The 19518-nt window shown below is 37.2% G+C and overlaps 1 protein-coding gene across 2 annotated transcripts in view; it reads right to left on the bottom strand.

Annotated features, from left to right (window-relative positions):
* The window catches only part of lifra (LIF receptor subunit alpha a), a 29685-nt gene that overhangs the window by 6300 nt on the left and 3867 nt on the right, over positions 1 to 19518 (bottom strand). Inside the window, exons 1-14 of one of the 2 annotated variants that reach the window (XM_073860752.1) lie at positions 16226 to 16354; positions 15652 to 15780; positions 15228 to 15370; positions 14515 to 14668; positions 11042 to 11314; positions 10615 to 10744; positions 10275 to 10408; positions 9885 to 10018; positions 6754 to 6919; positions 5673 to 5737; positions 5358 to 5577; positions 3802 to 3984; positions 3551 to 3652; positions 2966 to 3112 (exon numbers count right to left, since the gene is read on the bottom strand). In XM_073860752.1, coding sequence (XP_073716853.1) covers positions 2966 to 3112; positions 3551 to 3652; positions 3802 to 3984; positions 5358 to 5577; positions 5673 to 5737; positions 6754 to 6919; positions 9885 to 10018; positions 10275 to 10408; positions 10615 to 10744; positions 11042 to 11314; positions 14515 to 14668; positions 15228 to 15370; positions 15652 to 15718 — 1918 coding nt within the window. In that variant the 5' untranslated portion in view covers positions 15719 to 15780; positions 16226 to 16354. Of the gene's footprint in view, positions 1 to 2965; positions 3113 to 3550; positions 3653 to 3801; positions 3985 to 5357; positions 5578 to 5672; positions 5738 to 6753; positions 6920 to 9884; positions 10019 to 10274; positions 10409 to 10614; positions 10745 to 11041; positions 11315 to 14514; positions 14669 to 15227; positions 15371 to 15651; positions 15781 to 16225; positions 16355 to 19518 lie in introns of those variants that run through there. The other variant, XM_073860751.1, reaches the window with a different exon arrangement.

Genomic DNA, 19518 nt, shown 5'->3' with positions numbered 1-19518 from the left:
TAAATAGACGCCAATAAATAGACACCAATAAACAGACCGACGGCAATAATTAAATGGCAATAAACAGATGGCAATAATTAGACGCCAATTATTAGACGCCAATAAATACACACCAAAAGAGGGCAATAAACATGCGGCAACAGAAAGATGGCAACAAAAAGACGGCAACAGAAAGACGCCAACCTGCACAGGGAGATGCAAATGACGCGAGTACACGCCAATAGACGCGAGTACACGCCAGTAAACACGAGTAGACGAGATTAGAAGCCAATAGACGCGAGTACACACCAATAGACGCGAGTAGACGCCACTAGACGCGAGTACACACCAATAGACGCGAGTAGACGCCAATAGACGCGAGTACACACCAATAGACACTAGTAGACGCCACTAAACAGCAATAAATAGTCGACAATAATTAGACGCCAATAAATAGACACCAATAAACAGACCGACGGCAATAATTAAACGGCAATAAACAGATGGCAATAAACAGATGGCAATAATTAGACGCCAATTATTAGACGCCAATAAAAAAGCAAAAGAGGGCAATAAACATGCGGCAACAGAAAGATGGCAACAAAAAGACGGCAACAGAAAGACGGCAACAGAAGGACGGCAACAGAAAGACGGCAACCTGCACGGGGAGATGCGAATGACACGAGTATACGCCAATAGACGTGAGTACACGCCAGTAAACACGAGTAGACGTGATTAGATGCCAATAGACGCGAGTACACACCAATAGACGGGAGTAGACGCCAATAGACGCGAGTACACACCAATAGACGCGAGTAGACGCCAACAGACGTGAGTACACACCAATAGACACTAGTAGACGCCACTAAACAGCAATAAATAGTCGACAATAATTAGACGACAATAATTAGACGCCAATAAACAGACCGACGGCAATAATTAAACGGCAATAAACAGATTCCAATAAACAGATGGCAATAAACAGATGGCAATAATTAGACGCCAATTATTAGACGCCAATTATTAGACGCCAATAAAAAGCAAAAGAGGGCAATAAACATGCGGCAACAGAAAGATGGCAACAAAAAGACGGCAACAGAAAGACGGCAACAGAAGGACGGCAACAGAAAGACGGCAACCTGCACGGGGAGATGCGAATGACACGAGTACACGCCAATAGACGTGAGTACACGCCAGTAAACACAAGTAGACGTGATTAGATGCCAATAGACGCGAGTACACACCAATAGACGCGAGTAGACGCCAATAGACGCGAGTACACACCAATAGACGCGAGTAGACGCCAACAGATGTGAGTACACACCAATAGACACTAGTAGACGCCACTAAACAGCAATAAATAGTGGCCAATAAATAGACGCCAATAAATAGACACCAATAAACAGACCGACGGCAATAATTAAACGGCAATAAACAGATGGCAATAATTAGACGCCAATTATTAGACGCCAATAAATACACACCAAAAGAGGGCAATAAACATGCGGCAACAGAAAGATGGCAACAAAAAGACGCAACAGAAAGACGGCAACAGAAAGACGCCAACCTGCACGGGGAGATGCGAATGACGCGAGTACACGCCAGTAAACACGAGTAGACGTGATTAGATGCCAATAGACGCGAGTACACACCAATAGACGGGAGTAGACGCCAATAGACGCGAGTACACACCAATAGACGCAAGTAGACGCCAACAGACGTGAGTACACACCAATAGACACTAGTAGACGCCACTAAACAGCAATAAATAGTCGACAATAAATAGACGCCAATAAATAGACACCAATAAACAGACCGACGGCAATAATTAAACGGCAATAAACAGATGGCAATAAACAGATGGCAATAAACAGATGGCAATAATTAGACGCCAATTATTAGACGCCAATTATTAGACGCCAATAAAAAGCAAAAGAGGGCAATAAACATGCGGCAACAGAAAGATGGCAACAAAAAGACGGCAACAGAAAGACGGCAACAGAAGGACGGCAACAGAAAGACGGCAACCTGCACGGGGAGATGCGAATGACACGAGTACACGCCAATAGACGTGAGTACACGCCAGTAAACACGAGTAGACGTGATTAGATGCCAATAGACGCGAGTACACACCAATAGACGCGAGTAGACGCCAATAGACGCGAGTACACACCAATAGACGCGAGTAGACGCCACTAGACGCGAGTACACACCAATAGACGTGAGTAGACGCCACTAGACAGCAATAAATAGTCGACAACAAATAGACGCCAATAAATAGACACCAATAAACAGACCGACGGCAAAAATTAAACGGCAATAAACAGATGGCAATAATTAGATGCCAATTATTAGACGCCAATTATTAGACGCCAATAAATACACACCAAAAGAGGGCAATAAACATACGGCAACAGAAAGATGGCAATAGAAAGACGCCAACCTGCACGGGGAGATGCGAATGACGCGAATCAGAAGGCGCGATTGTTGCTTGAACACACACTCTTCACCTCAAATGCATCTTTACGCAAGTTTCAATATTCCAATATTCACATGACACGAAGTTAAATCCCACAAGTAATCTAGAGCAAGGAACGTGATGCTTTGCGTTTGTTTACGCAGCATAAGGCTGCGTCCAAAATAGCCCCCATTTCCTTCTTTCACTTTCACCTACATTAGTCCACTAATATAGTTCACTCCAATGACTGAATGAAAACGAGTGAGTGAATTTGGACGCTTGAACTCGTTTGAACTCCTGCAGCGTGGGCGCCATCTTCCTCCGAGACATGGGACATACATTCATTATTGCTGTGCATTGTGGAGTTGAACGAGTGCACTCAATAACTTCTTAAATTGGATGTTCTCTCAAACAGTGAACTATTTAAGGGTATATAGGGGGATATTTCAGACACAGGCTAAAATTTATTAATGATTTAGTTCTTTTTTCGACAGCACATGTTTTGTGTGAATGTGCTGTAAAATTTACCAATAAGTTTCAGGTGCCCTGCGTTCGCCAAGTAGATGTTGTATCCGCGAATGTATCCTCTCTGCTGTTTCATTGGAATGGAGTTCCAAGACAACAGAACATCAGAGCCGGTCTGATTGGCTGACAGATCAACCGACTGCGCAGGAACTACAGAAGAACCGACAAAAGAAAGCGTAGATTCAGATACAGAGTCATTAATATATTATCCTAGATGGTGAGATGTTTCTCCTAAATCATTACGTGCCATAACTAACAGCCAAAGTCTTTTTAAGAAAGTTGCATCACTGCACCGCCATGTTTGCAATCCCTCCAGGTCTTCCTGCACATGGGCAAAGTCCCTCCCCCAGAGGATGTCATTCTTTTACAGTTGATGATTGGCTCTTTTTACTGGAAGGCGGGACTTGACCACTGAGATCTTCCACATTCATAGCAATAGCAGTGATGCATCTTGGGTAAAATATCTTTGCCAGTAGCTTAGTGTGGTAGTTGATCAACTTAATCAACAAGTTCTCCTACTCTCTTATTGAATAAATGTCTATTCCTGTTTAGATGAAAGCACTGTTATGACAGCAATGGTTCTCTTACTCATTTCTTGAATGTACCCGTTCCATCTCTGCAGAACCGTAGTAGTCCCAGCGGAGAGAGCATACAGAGATAAAGTGTACTGCACGCCCGCCTCCAGAGAGTCTGAAATCAAGAGGGAGTCAGAAATCAACAAGGCGCACGGATGAAAGCATGAACTTGTGAAGTAAACAAAACACAAATAGCACCTAAATCCTGTTTGGTTTCCATCACTGTCGCAAAATAAAACAACAAGAGACTCGTTTAACATTCACCTGTTTGCACCCTGACGCTGGTGTTGGATTCAGGAACTTTGAGCCAGTCTACGGAGCAGAGCCCGGTACAGCCGGTGGGGATCCACTCCACTACATACCGTCTGCTGACATTAACATCAGGTTGCCAGGACAAATCGAATCCTCCGTTTGTGCCGCTCACCTCAGAAACCGTCAGCTGGGAATCTGCCAGGAAAAGAACGGGTTGAATTAGATGTGTTGTATTGACAGAATGAATACAATTACAATAGGTTTAATTAATACAGATTTGTTTTTTCACATCAATTTAAGGGTTGCTATAGTGGTCTCTGTACGATATTCTGGTGCATAGACTTGATTCGGGTAAATCTGCAAGTTTTCCACTAAGGCAAAGATGTGCCTTTGGGAAAAAAGTGTGATAGCTAAAAAAGCACACCTGTTAACAAGCTGTACACTTTGTTCAGTCATGCCCAATGCACAAACAGTGTGAGATGGTTTTTGGGTTTTGTGCCAAAGGATTAGAGGTTTAAACCACACAGACCAGAATGAATTTGTTTTGATTAATTGGGTTTGAGGTAAATGCACTAAACAACATTAAACATACAGTATTGATAAAAAAAAACAGGGCTTGAAATTGCGACTGTTTTGGTTACATATGCTCCTGAAACTTAATTGGCGCAACCTCAAAATATATTTGGAAGCGTCTGTGCGAGTGAAAATGATTGTTGTGGTGTGACCTGTTTTAATTTCTTTACGAAATGTTTCATATAATGTGAAATAATTCACGAGCATCTCAAAGACACCAACGAAACTTTAAACACTGACAACCCATCAAAATAAAAGTCCGTGGAACGTAATGAAGTTGACAGAAATATATTACTATTGTATAATAAAATCTACTTTTAAAATAATAAAAATAATGATTTAAAAATATTTTTAGTTCTTAAATAATATAATCACACTCAAGAGATTTGTACTTTACATTGTACTTATTTATACTTATTTGTACTTATTTGTATTTTTATTTAAACAAAGTTTTGTTATGCAGCATTTTGACAAAAAATAAAAATGTAATGTTTTGATAAAAATAATTTTTTTACAATTTTATGAATTCAGTGTGTTAAACATGCCATTTGATAAGCGCAATTTAATTAACCCGTTAAAGAAAATGAAAAGTAAAAATACAAAAAAAGTTAAAATAAAATATGAATTTAAAATAAATTATTCAAAAAATACTAAATGTTTTAATGTTTTACACATTTTACGCATAAGACCTTGTTTTAAAATGGGCCAAGCACAAATCAAGTGTGTGGCCAATAATTTAAGATCAAATTTGATTGTTCAAGCTTTTAAGTATAGTTGTGGTACTCCTATAATTTTCAATGTATGCTCCTACGATTTTGTTGGTGCTCCTAAATTTAAAATTTAGGAGCACCAGTGCCACCTACTAAAGTTAATTTCGAGCCTTGAAAAACTGTGATTTAAATATAGAAATCTCAGCTTTCCTAAATATTCAATCTTAAAATAAAGCTGTTGTGAAGTTAAGAGTCAAAAACAGTTTTGTGGTATTGGAAATGCACCTGCTCTGTATGCTGGTATGGTCACGGTGGAAGGCTGCGAGAGGCCAGCTGGGTTTCGTGCTGCCACGGCAACAGTGATGTCACTACTGTTGGTGAGGGTTATGGGATAGCTGAAGGTATTGTGAAAGGGAGAAACTGTGGTCCAGCGGTCTTCCTCTGACGCGTTGTGATAAACTTCGTAACCGTCCAAAGTGCCATGACTTTCACTTTCAGACAGATGCTAAATTGAAAGAGGACGACAATAAACAGATTAATGACAATATCTATATCACAGATCCTCACGGATGGTAAACGTTGAACTGGAAGTGCCCCTACTTTCCACAAAACACGTCCTGTGGTTTCACTGTCCCTGTAGACCCAGACATCTGGAGGATCAGGGCCTAAAACACAAACCATGTGTTTTTATAAATTCTTATTATAGCATTGTTTTGCACATTTCTGAATAATAACTAAAGATATGAAATGTAAGAAATTATATATATATGTGTGTGCGCATGCTTCCTACAAACAACTATTCTTTGCTTTAATTACAAAAACTCCCTTAACCAACTTGTTGACTGCTTATTCATTAATATTGGGTTTAAAAAATTAATATGTATCATTTTTATATTTGCTTCCTGGTTGACTATTTTCAACTCTTCTTGGTCTGATATCTGAATTGTCCTGTGCCTTTTTAAATACTAAATATTTATTTTTTCATTTTTCTTAGTTATTGTTTTTCCTTAATTGTCGTTTAATTTATTGTTATTATGTTAAAAGAGATCTATTTATTTTATTGTATAATATTTTGGTAATATATTGGGATAAATTGTTACATCGCAATAAACAAATTGTTAAAAAAAAGAAATTAATATATTTGTTTTAGTCTGTTTTGAGTCTGTTAAAGAGTAACTAAACCCTAATCCAACTTTTTTTAGTTACTGGTCTGTAAGAATGATGCTTTATTAGTGCTGTTCATTGATTTTAGTAAGTTTTTTGACATTTGGATATAAAGTGTTTCAATACTACAATATATGGTGTAAAAACGTCTGAGTGCTGCCCTCTTCAGGTTGAACGGTGGCTACTGCAGTTGAATTTTCCTATTGGATGTTGGGTCCAAAAAATGACTCGTGACGTAAGCAGGTTCAAGCTTACCACGCCCTTGTTACGATCTCACCACACACTTGGTACGACCTTAGTTCGTCCCCTCTATCTCTGTTGGGATCTGCCCATTTTTCTTGCATTTTTCAAATATTGCCAGTGGGTGGAGTCAGGCTCTGACCAGTGGTTTAGTAACGCTTTAAAGTTTGTATTACATAAAATATGTCCAAACCTAAACCTCATATCCGAGCGACCATTTGTGGTGATATTTTTTCTTTTATTCTTCACAAAGTTGCTATATATTTTAGTTACTCACAATCCATTTTTGTGCGGATACTGTAGGAGGCGCTCATATCTCCCCATTTCCAAAAATTGTGCAGCGAGCCACAGCGCACAGACACAGTATAGTCCACGTCAGGCCATAAGCCGTCCAACACCACAGAAGATAAACCTGTACCACTGTAGTTGCGCAAGCTGGAAAGAGACAGAAAACAAAACATTTAAACAGTTAATCTCCTTAAAATAGTCCATGAAAGATCACAGAAAAGCTTTATTACATGTGATTGTGAAATTTAGGAATGCATTAGAAATAAAACACTGTACTTTGGTTGCGCAATGACAGTGTGAACATGTTTAAAACGTCCACCAGTAGAGTAAACGTCAATAATGTGAATTACATAACAATACAAAAGTAAAATTATTTCACTTATAATTGCAATGAAAAGGACAGATATACATTTTTGGTTCAAAGTTTTTCCTGTGACAGTAATTTCCTTATGTTTTAAACTAGCTTGAATGTAACTCTACACCCTTTCCTCATTTATAGAGCAAGTATTATCTGATTCAAGATTTTACATTTCCTTTGTTGTGTAAGTGTGTATTAGCACATGCTAACCATATGCAAAAGGTACAAATCCCAAAGTAAACGATGACGAGAGTCGTAAATCTCTTTACTTGAACTACAACAAACACACGGATTGTAGGAAGCGGATATTTATTTCCTGGGCCGGTCGACGTGGACACGACGGTCATTATAATAATTAGGGCTGTGCAAAAATATTGATACCGCTAACTATCATGATAAAAAAATGTCCACAATAGTGTATCGATATTTCAATCTCTACTATTGATTTTTTTTTATCTAATCCCTCTGTGTGCGTCAAAAGAACTCCTCCGCCGCTGCTGTAGTGGTCGCTGTCCAGTCATCTGTATATCATTGATATGCCCTTGCCAATACCCAGCCCTAATCATAATCCCACCCACTTCGCACCATATCGGACCATAGATATATATGTGCATAGATGCTACATTCAGCAGTTTCAGACAAATAGCTGCTAATTTCGGTTTACCAATTCATACGCAAGTTGCACTTTTACACTGATGTTTACAGATTTAAGCATTCACAGTGCATGTGTGAACAGCATTTGTAGTAGGGCTACACAGTGCAATTAATAGTTTTTTTATTTCGATTTATGCACATTTCGATGGCAAAACAAGATTATCGAGGTAATTCGATTAGTGTGTCACATTTCATTTCTGTCATTTCGTTTTGCGTTATAAATCCAGTGCGTCATAAGCAGCTGCACCTTTCTCTCTCTTGCACGTGCCCTCGCATCTGTCCGAGGTCCAAACACAAATCCTTATGTGTAATCCAGTTTTATGAATTTCAAGCGAGCTGAGGCAAACCATCTCTCTTGTTTAAAATATAATCAGCTGCATCTTGACGCCTCTCTCTCTCTCTCTGAATCACATCTAAAGTGTTTAAAAGACACTTCTGAAGACGCCAGTGCTTGACACGTGTAGCCTTCTGCAACAACACTAAAATAATGCACTGATGGCATGTATATGTTTTCACAGTCATTATGTAATCGTATTAAATAATTGGGATTATGATTTTATCAAAATAATCGGGATTATGAGTTTTTACCAAAATAATCGGAAATATGATTTTTTACCAAAATAATCGAAATTATGAGGTTTTTACCAAAATAATCGGGATTAGGTTTTTTACCAAAATAATCGGGATTAGGTTTTTTTACCAAAATAATCGGGATTATGATTTTTTACCAAAATAATCGGCAATAGGTTTTTTTACCAAAATAATCGGGATTATGATTTTTTTTAACCAAAATAATCGGGATTATGAGTTTTTACCAAAATAATTGGGATTAGGCTTTTTACAATAATAATTGGGATTATGATTTTTTACCATAATAATTGGGATTATGATTTTTTAGCAAAATAATCGTGATTATGAGTTTTTACCAAAATAATTGGGATTAGGATTTTTACCACAATAATCAGGATTTGTTTTTTACCAAAATAATTGGGTTTAGACTTTTTATCAAAATAATCGGGATTATGAGTTTTTACCAAAATAATTGGGATTAGGCTTTTTACCACAATAATCGGAATTATGATTTTTACCAATATAATCGGGATTATGAGTTTTTACCAAAATAATTGGGATTAGGCTTTTACCAAAATAATCGGGATTATGATTTTTTACCAAAATAATCGGGATTATGAGTTTTTACCAATATAATCGGGATTATGAGTTTTTACCAAAATTATTGGGATTAGGCTTTTTACCAAAATAATCAGGATTATGAGGTTTTTACCAAAATAATCGGGATTATGATTTTTTACCAAAATAATTGGGATAAGGCTTTTTACCACAATAATCGGAATTATGATTTTTACCAAAATAATCGGGATTCTGAGGTTTTACCAAAATAATCGGGATTATGAGTTTTTACCAATATAATCGGGATTATGAGTTTTTACCAAAATTATTGGGATTAGGCTTTTTACCAAAATAATCGGGATTATGATTTTTTACCAAAATAATCGGGATTATGATTTTTTACCAAAATAATTGGGATAAGGCTTTTTACCACAATAATCGGAATTATGATTTTTACCAAAATAATCGGGATTCTGAGGTTTTACCAAAATAATCGGGGTTAGGCTTTTTACCAAAATAACCGGGATTATGATCCCCCCATAATTGAGCAGCCCTAGTGTGTACAGAGGTAGAGCTGAAGCAACAGGGCTGTGATTGTTTCAGTGCCGAGTCTATGCGGTATCCATACATATAAATGGCTTATTCACTAGTTCAACTGTGATTGGTTACATGTTTGTGACGTAGAAAACTAAGGCGATTTAAACAGTGGTTTTGAGACAAACTTTGGAAAACTAAAATTTTTTAGAGAAATACTGGTTTTGAATGATGAATTTGCATATGGTTTGTCTTAAAGCATATTAAACACACCACATAGATATATAAACAACAATAAAAACTTGATTTTTATGTTGTTTTGTGTGTTCTTCACACTGAGATACCATACGTCTTGCTATTCTAGCTCAATTTCCTAAAACCTTAAACCTGCCAGAACACAAAAAAGAAAACTAGACTAAGTTATGAAATTATACCAAGCTGGAAAGTCCCCGGCCATCGAATTTCAGCTGGCAGATCATCTCCAGTTTTTCATACGCTGCCACAGTCCAGCTCCACTTTAGCGTGACGTTCCAGGCCTTCACATCCACAGCCGTCATGTGAACTGGAGCCAACGGATATACTGTAAATGGTAAAAACTTTTAGTATCTCCTCAACAGTCTCTTCACACAGACAAAGACAAACTGCATCTACTTCTGTTCATAATATAGATACAACGACCCCAATAAAGTACAGACATTTAATCCACCTGTAAGACGCTAAACCTGCATCTTCAACGGTTGCAACACCGTTAGGTTAGATGTCCAAATACATTTTGGAGTCATTGTACGTTTAATTATAAAGAAGAAAAGGTTCAAGTTGGCTTCTGGAGATTGTACCGCGGTCAGCGAGTGGGGCGGAGTCGTTCAGCTGAACACTTCCTAAAGGATTTTGGCCCACTAGAGTCCAGCTGTCCTCCCAAGACGTCCAGTTACACTGGAAAATCTTCCCTTTGTTAGCCTCCAAACAGTCCCTGCAGATGAAAAAAGACTTACATTGACTTCCAGGCATGAAATTTATTGTAATTATATTACAACATTAATGGAAATCTTGGATGGGAAGTGAAACAAATATTTCCATCTCATTTAAAGTGGTTTGGTGTCTCTTTTGATGTACTGAGGACATTACAGTTCAGGATGCCAAACTAGTGGTTAGTGGTTTTTGTGTAGCGCTTCTTGCCTTCCATTAAGGGTGTATTTTGTGCGGGTGCGCTTTGTCTTCAAGTGAGTGTCTCGTCCTTTCTTCCAAGAACATTCGGCAGATGTCAAATCTCGAGTTTCACAAACCAACCCTTCGTCGCCCGGCGGATCTACAACAATTACAAACAACAAGCCACATCTTAGTTGTCTTTCGGTAACACAGCACTCGTTTAGTGCCGCCCTTTACCCTTAAAATACATACCCAAGCATGAAAATGAGAAAATGAGTTATTAATTTTAATATTTCAAAACTTAGAAACATAAAATTGAGGAAACTTTCATGAAGTGTTACGGTTAAGCAACTCTACATCACCTTCATACCAAACTTTCCAAAATCTTAAAGCAATAAAACAAAATTATTGACAGATTATTTGTGCCATTTAACAAAAATAATTAAATGCTACTCACAGCCGACGAACACCACAGCTCCTGTGATGGCCATCGTTTTCGAACTACAGACCACATTGGTTCCTGTTGCTCTAGATGCAGACAGGTTAGCAATCGTGGTGGCGTACGACCGTCTGCTCAGTCGAGTGGCACCAAACTGCTGCTTTTGGTACTGTATTAGGCCGAAACTCATCCCCTCTCCGACGATACAGCAGAAAGTCATGTTACTACCCACAGAAACCACCTTGTCCTGTGGATACATCTGAGGGGCAGACTTCTCAGGAAGATCAGAGCCTACAGAGAAAACAATACAGTGTTGGGTGAGATACCAAAGGTTAAACACTTACTATTTAAAGCTTCACTGTGAAATTTTTCGTGGCATCTATTGGTGAGATTGTGAATTGCAACCAACGGCTCAGTCTACAGCTCACTCAATCCCTTCCGAAATGCGTAGAGAAGCTACGGTAGCTGCATCGGATAAACACATCATCATCTGAGATAACGTAGTGACGAAACGCGCTCTATAGAGTAGTTTGTCCATTTAGGGCTACCGTAGAAACATGGCGACAGGAAATGGCGGTTTTTATGTACGGTGACCCACGTTTTATGAAGATAAAACTGATTTTTCTAAGGTAATACAAACAATACAGTTCATAATGTAAGGTCTTTATACAGCACTGAGAATGTAGTTATGTGGATTATATTGCATTTCTGTCAAGAGATCTTTGGAAGCTAATATCTGTAACTTATACCTCGATCGCCATCTCTGTTTGAATCATAAAATTGCAGTTAACCTTAAGTACTTAACTTTACTTGTATTGAAAAACAACTGACATTTGCTGCAAAATCCGACTCGATACCTGTAAATCATTGTTATAGGCTTACTGTTGCGAGTCATGATAAAGTAAGGAGTGTGTTCTGAACATTAGTTCTTTATGTGCATGCTCAATAACTGTTTTTATTCATATAAACAAATAAATACAAATAAAGTTACAGACTGCACCTTTAAATATCAAATTTGTTTACCAAGATTTAAGTAAACGTGGATAGTCTAACTGGAATCTATGGACAACGGGCCGGATTCACGGAAACATTCTTAAGACAAAAAATAAGAAAGTTCTTAAGATAAATTATAAGAAGTGCGTAAGAATGTTCCTAAGTGCAATTCTCAAACATTTCTTAAGAAGTTCTCAATTGTTTTCTTAAGAATATCTTAAATTTGTGTCTTAAGAATAAAATGACAAGCTTTTATATGAATAAAGATACCTTGCTAATGAGGTAACACTACACTTATCCATTAATCTTTTGACTACCTTGCGATCATTAACGTGATACAAACGAGTGATGCATTAAGACTACTACAGGATGTTATTCGCTGTTGTAACAGAGGCCAGCTAGTATTAAGGCGGTGCGGTGCATAAATATAATTCCATAATATAGTCCTCCCAATCGGTCCGTCATGCGGGTCGAGCTCTCTAGGTGTGCATGCTTCACTCTCCGTGCCCACGGCTTCGTCTCCCGCGCTCACGCGTCAGAGACGGACGCGGAGGGTGAATCGTGCCCGCGGTTTCGGAGCCCTCGACTCATATGACGGAGCGATTACCGGTTCGCCTCCCGCTTAGAGCGACTTTTAGCTGTTAAGTAATTTCACAATGAATGTAGGCTATTACGGAGGAAGTTAACTGTTTAATAATATTATCACTACTTATTTGTGTTTCATGACATATTACTGAGTAAGCCATTAAACTTCATTATATGAGTGTGGAATTCCTCTTTAAACTAATCTATGTGAAGTAAACTGATTAAATTGCCATTTCAGACTACAAAATACAACATGTCACATTTAAAACAATCACATTAACTTATAAAACATCTTACATTTTGAGATTTAAGACTACTGTAAGGTTATCCTAACTTTAAGATGTTATTTAAGACGGTTTATTTTTCGAGAATTGGAATTCTTAAGTTTTTTCTTAAGAACATACTTAAATAAGAACTTTCTTAAGAAGCTTTTTTGAGAATACAAAATATTCTTACATTTTCTTAAGCTTGAATTTAAGATAAAAATGGCAGTTAAGAAGATTTTTCTTCTTAAGAATTTTTTGTGAATCCGGCCCCAGGGCTATTATGGCCTGAGTGTACTTTGTTTATTTTATGCGTACACGTATACAAAGGTATAAAAAAAATTATCGGTGTGCGTATAGTACGCGTATACTGTTATAATGATGAAATATGCACGTATGCACGTACGTGTCAAAAGTTAAGTATACCCCTGGCCTTATAGGGTTAGTTCACTCCAAAATTACAATTTTACTAAATAATAAACTACGGCACATACACCATACCCTGCTGACGTAGTTGTCAACGTTTTTTTGTTTTTTCCCCTTTTTAAAGCAAACATTGTGCATATATTCTGTGTCGGTATGCTGGCAACTATGTCAGCAAGTCACAACGGATGCGCTGTAGTCTGCTCATGAATGCACCTTGAATGACCAAGGAGGAGAAGAAATTGTTGAATAAAATAATTTGTTTTGTTTTCTTTGCGCATACTAGGGCCCGGGCAAAAAAATCGATTTACGATTAATCGGTTATTTTTTACGTGGTCGATTTAAAATCGATTTTTTTTTCTCAATATGTATTTCCGCAAACATTGAACGTAAGATTAACGTTAATCTAATTAATATTCTTCTCCAGTCGACTGTTCTGACTTTTTTCAGCATACATTTTTCATCTTGCATTAAAATTGTATTGTATTTAACATAATTGTATGCATTTGAAAATTAGAGATGGGTTCTGTTGTAATGTACCTAAAATACAAGAGTTTAATATACAGGTTTGTGGCTCTTAATTTCTTTTTATTGATTACCCTTGTAAACTTATGTTCACTGTTCTTTTTTTATAAATATAGAATTTGTATTAAATCTATATTCATTGAGTCGAATCGAGTATAATGTATCCGAGAACCAAAATCGAATCGATCTGAAACATCTGAATCGATCCCCAGCCCTAGCGCATACGTGTTCTCGTCCCTTTATAATATTATTTCTGAATTACTAATGGCACATGGATCTTTTAGGCGATGTCTTTCATTCTTTTCTGGGCTTTATTGTGAAAAGTGCGCATGTCTGATTTTAGCCGAAAGTGACTGAAAGATGGTGGATAAAAATGAAAAGATTAAGGCGTCTGCCGAGTGAATATGCCGAGCCGATCAGCTTTACAGCGCTGAAAAGAACTGCGATCGAACATGGAGGTTGCTTTTTCCGTCTTGATAGGTGAGTAACGTTGGTTTTGCTTTGTTTCACAGAACTAATATATGCCGTCTTTTGCATGAATATGTTTGTCTGGGTTGCGTATGTATGTGTAGGGCAGAGCTATCAAAACAGGGTTGAGACCTATTTGGGTTAGTTTAGGTGATTTCAAATGTCAACATTGGCTTTCAGAGATCGTGCACCCCGCCTTTAGGCAATATAAAGGATTATTAATGCATGCAATACCTGGGATGGTCTGCAGGGGACTCCACTGGCTAACTGCTTGTTGATTTCTTGCTCTGATTTGCACAGAATGAGAGGTGCACTCCAGCGGTAATGCCGAGCGCCACATCCAAACATGTTGTCCTGTCGCAGGATCTGCTTTCGATGCAAATGTCTCCTATGAATGAACAGCAAGCACATTTACATCCCTGATGTTTCTGACAGTTATAATGCATCGCATGGTAGTCAACATAACATACATTAGCTTTTGGGTCAACAAGTTTATCAGTCAACAAGTCTAGTCTTTTCAGAGGTAGAGCAAGTTATTATCTTCTGATGACAGACGGCAGAGGCGAACGTTTTATTTTTTTGGAAACGCCCAAGTGATAAATCATTTCCAAAAGACCTATTGCGTCAATCGGGATATCTTGTTGACTTTATAAGAAGGAAAACTAACACTGACACATTTATAAAATGACATAACATGTGTTTTAAGCCGGTTAAGTTATAGTCAGTGACTCATACAAGAAAAACAGTGTGCGGAAGAACTGGTTTTTAGTTATCACGTTTAAGCTCTTGTTATTAAACTGTAGGAGGAGGAGTATGTCCCGAAGGTGCCAAAGAATACGATAACATGATTTATTACTGTATGAACCAGGAATGAGCATTATTGTTTATGGCGCGTATTCAAACCCAAACAAACAAGTAATAATACAGATAAACGGTCTGTCTCTTACGTTTAGCACCACATTCATTAACTCGGTGTGGAAGACCTCGATGTCAAAAAATGATGAGTCACTTTCCCATGTTAAAGACAAAGTCTGTGATGATAAATCCGGCTGTAGTGTTAAACCTTGGGGCACGGAAAGTTCATCCAGACCTGAAACATTGAAAAGAGAGAGACAATGTTTATTGCATTACATTTGTTACAAATAATATTGTATGAAACAAAATCGTGTTTTATCTTTAATGCCAACATCTGAATTAAAATCTGGCCTTGGCACTAAATATTCAATCTGTATTACTTTAAAGTTAAGTTTTTACATGCATGGCAAAAATAATTGCATGTTTATTATTGTCATGTTACATGGGTTAAATCTGGAGTGAATCTGGATTATGAGCTGGTTAGTGTGAGCATGATGATGCTAAAACGAGACCCACCGTTCTGTCCGAGAATTTGTATGACCCCGCGGGTCAAAAACAGAGCAAAAGTCAGCCAGACCTCCATCCTGATCAAACTTCTTATTTGACAACACAGCAAAACGAATACCTGGAGATCAGCGTTCACACCTGCAAAACAGAATTCAGATTAAAGGGATTTAATAAATGATTTCCAATCAAGGCTTAAAAACAAATCTGTAAAACGATGGTTCTGGTGGTCTGGACGTTATTTGATTCGGATTTCATAATACAGAATCAATACGCCAATGCCAACAAAATATCATTGCTCTCAATTGCTTCATCCTTCAACATTGCTGAATCAGAAATGAATGGGAGGAATGCAAAGCTGATAAAATGGTTTCTCTTGTTCTCAATGTTTATAATTGCATTTATCAGCTTTGGTACAGGCACAGTCTTCATACTTTATCTGATAAGAAAACCCGGGAAAATGTTTGGAATCCATCAAGTGCATCTTATCAGCTATAGACGTTACAAAACACAAGACGGACACAAATACAGAATACATCAAACCCCCGAAAGATGAAATTAGTAAAGTGCTACAGCTTCAACCTACCGTTTAATTATTGAAGAAGTTTTTGGGTGAAAAGAAAATCCATAACAATGATTTTAAACTACATTTTTGAGTTTCTTACAAAAAATATAAGTGTGAACAAAACTCACAATGTCACTATTGCTATAATAGTCCTCTAGTGATTTTAAGCCCAAAGCTTTGTGGTTATGAAGGAATTCTGGGTGGTGCTGTTTTTAAATACGATTTGGGATCCCTCCCTTTAATGCACCTGTAGGTATCAGTACTCTGGTCACCTGTTATATAGTGCAGGGTTTCACCACTACATCAATCATCACCAGTCAAGCTATTATTTAAAGAATAACCACAATGGATAACGAAAGGAAAAACTGTAGGGCGCAGGCTGATGTTTGCTGCTCTTTTGACAGATATTTAGTAATGATGCCAAAAGCAAGTTTCAGCAGGCTCCCGAATAAGTCCCGTAAGTCCCGCCTCATCCTGAAACTTCAACACTTTCACTTTACAGTAAAAAGCAGCCAGTAGAAAAACAAAGTATTTCAAAAAAAATGATGGACGGGAAGTCTGGCTATGGAAAAAGGCATTATTGTTGTTACTGGAATATATGCTAGAATATGTTATTCAGTAAAGTTTGTGCAGGTGTTACTATTGCAATGTTTTTTTAGTTTAACCCCTCTAATAGTGTTTGTGTCACACACTTGAATTGTGTGCATTTTCATTTTAAAAAGTTAAAGTTGGATAAAATTTTAAAAGTACATCAATTGGTAACCCAACTTGAATTTTCTTACTTTAAATTAGAAATTTAAGATAAAAAGCACCTTAAAGAGGTAATTTTATGAGATTTTTTATAATGTAAAATAAGTCTTTGGTGTCCACGAATGCTGTTTGTTTATTACTACTGAAACCATTTATATACAAACATCTATTAATTAAGATTAATAACAATATAAATACATAAAGGACGGTGGACACACACTAGACGAGAAGTGCGTTGTGCCACGTCTTTAAAAGCCGTACACATTATTTACTATGTATACCAGCGGCGCAATCAGTGTAGATTAACATTGATACTGAAATTACATTCTAATAAACTTTTTTTGACGAAAGCACATTTTAAAATATGATAATAGAACACTAACATGCAAATATTTTAGATTGCATGTTTTATCTAATCTATTCTTTGTAGTTACGCATTAATGCAGAATTATTTTACGTCAACATTGCAATGCATCGATTAAATTAGGGATCAAAAAATATTATAATTAGGGATGCCCCAAATGTTTTTTTTAACAATGTTGATAACGATTTAAACAGACAACTATTGGCCGATATTAAACGCTTGTATACAATACAATACAGTTGGCCTATTAGCCAGTTTGTTTCTGAATCAAATTATTTTTACTGGACATGGATTAGATCTATTTAACATTCAACTGACCAACATAATAAGAGAGGCATAAAGTAAAATTTTGCCGAGATTTTGAAAAAAGCCCAGACCACAGACATTTTCCTAAAATACTCTTACTTTGGTCCCATGGCTTAAGTAAATGAGTAATCTGTCATGTAGATAATTAATAAACAATCAGCCTTTATCGTGCTATTGCCCAAATGGTTCCAATTTCATCAAAAATCGGCCGATACATATCGGCGGATGATACAACGGTGCATCTAATCATCATCATCATTCCACCACCAAAAAGCACATTTAGTTTGTTTTTAAAATCAAATAAACTTAAGGAACAGAATTCACAATATTTGCTGAACGGTAATGGGAAAATTATTTATCCAATCCTTAATTAGGGCTGTCACAATGATTAAATAATCGTCTCATTGCGATTGTTTGACCCCATCGCGATGATTTCGGATCACCGCAATGATTGCACATCTCTCTAAAAAACACAAGGGGGAGCTGCAGCGCCTGTATAAACGGGACGGTATCAGATGGCACTCCTTAACTGACAGTGCAACGTGATGCATTGCAAAGCCATTCAGTACAAGTGTACTAATTGTACTAATTTTGCCTTAGTAGTATTGGCTACTATTAAATGCCTGTTCTGGTATAGTCAGTTTATTTTGATTGCATTTTTATTTTCTGTTATTTTTTAGACACTTTATTGTGTTTATTTCTTATGAAGAATTTTCAGTTTTTGAAAGATATGTGTGTGAAAAACAAGAAAAAAAATCTATGAGAATTAAATGTCAAAGCAATAAAACAAAGTCCTAAAACAGGCAATTAATCGTCAGAATTTATTAGACAATTATTAAACAATTAACCGTCAGCCAAATTTCTTAATTGTGACAGCCCTATCCTTAATGGTGACGTTCTTCCTGATTCCACAGAATTCCCCTTTCAAAGCCTACAGCGAATGGCCGGTTTGGAATACAGCCATCTACTTCCTGCTTTAATGATGTCAATATAAGAGTTTTTGACTAAACAGGAATACGTCAGTCACCAGCTAAACTCAAATGGCTCTGCTAAGCTAAGCTGCTGTCGAATCACAACACACAAAACAAACTACACAATCAGAACTCATTACGTATTTCTGAAGGGACTTCATAGAACGAGGAAGACATCAGACCGTTTTTGGACAGTGAAAACAGCTGTATAGAAATAAGTAAATTGTGTGAAAAACACCACAGTTTTTTTGCATGTGAAACATGAACACATGTTATATTGTGCACTGTAAACACAATCAAAGCTTCAAAAACAGAGGAAAAGCGGGACCTGATTAACTGGTTAAAGATGCATCTGCAGATGTTTGCCGTTTTGAGGGCTCGAAACTACCATAAAGTCAGTTTTCTGTAATACTGCACAAAGCTGTGAAGTGCCAGGGGTCAAAAACAAACTTGTGAAAGAAAGAAAAACACACTGTTCATTTACTGAAAGGTGATCTAGAAATAATCCTACATACAAAACAATGGATCACACCCAACAAGAGTTTCCTCATATTGCCAACATAAGGCTTTATGATGGGAACGTGTCTGAAATAACAGACTGTATTTACAGTCACTAAAAGATTACGACATTTTCGCTCAATCTTTCAAAGAAAACAAATCCACACATGCCCAAGTTTACCAGAAGACTTAAATCCAGTGTTTGTTTTGGTAGCAGTCTGTATGGTGGCTATTCTGTGAAGCTTCAAATTTGGCCATGTTGAAATAATGCCCATGTTATTCAATGCTGAGTAAGCTACTTTTAGAGTCAAAAATGTGTTTATTTAAACTACAGTCCAGCTATTTATTTCTCGCTGAGAACAATAGCAACCTGTATACACAAATGCTAGCTTTTATCATTTCCTTCCTCATCTTTTATCAAACTA

This window comes from Misgurnus anguillicaudatus, chromosome 22 (assembly GCF_027580225.2).
Source record: "Misgurnus anguillicaudatus chromosome 22, ASM2758022v2, whole genome shotgun sequence".
NCBI classification, from domain to species: Eukaryota; Metazoa; Chordata; class Actinopteri; order Cypriniformes; family Cobitidae; genus Misgurnus; species Misgurnus anguillicaudatus.
This window is presented reverse-complemented; position numbering and strand designations above follow the sequence as displayed.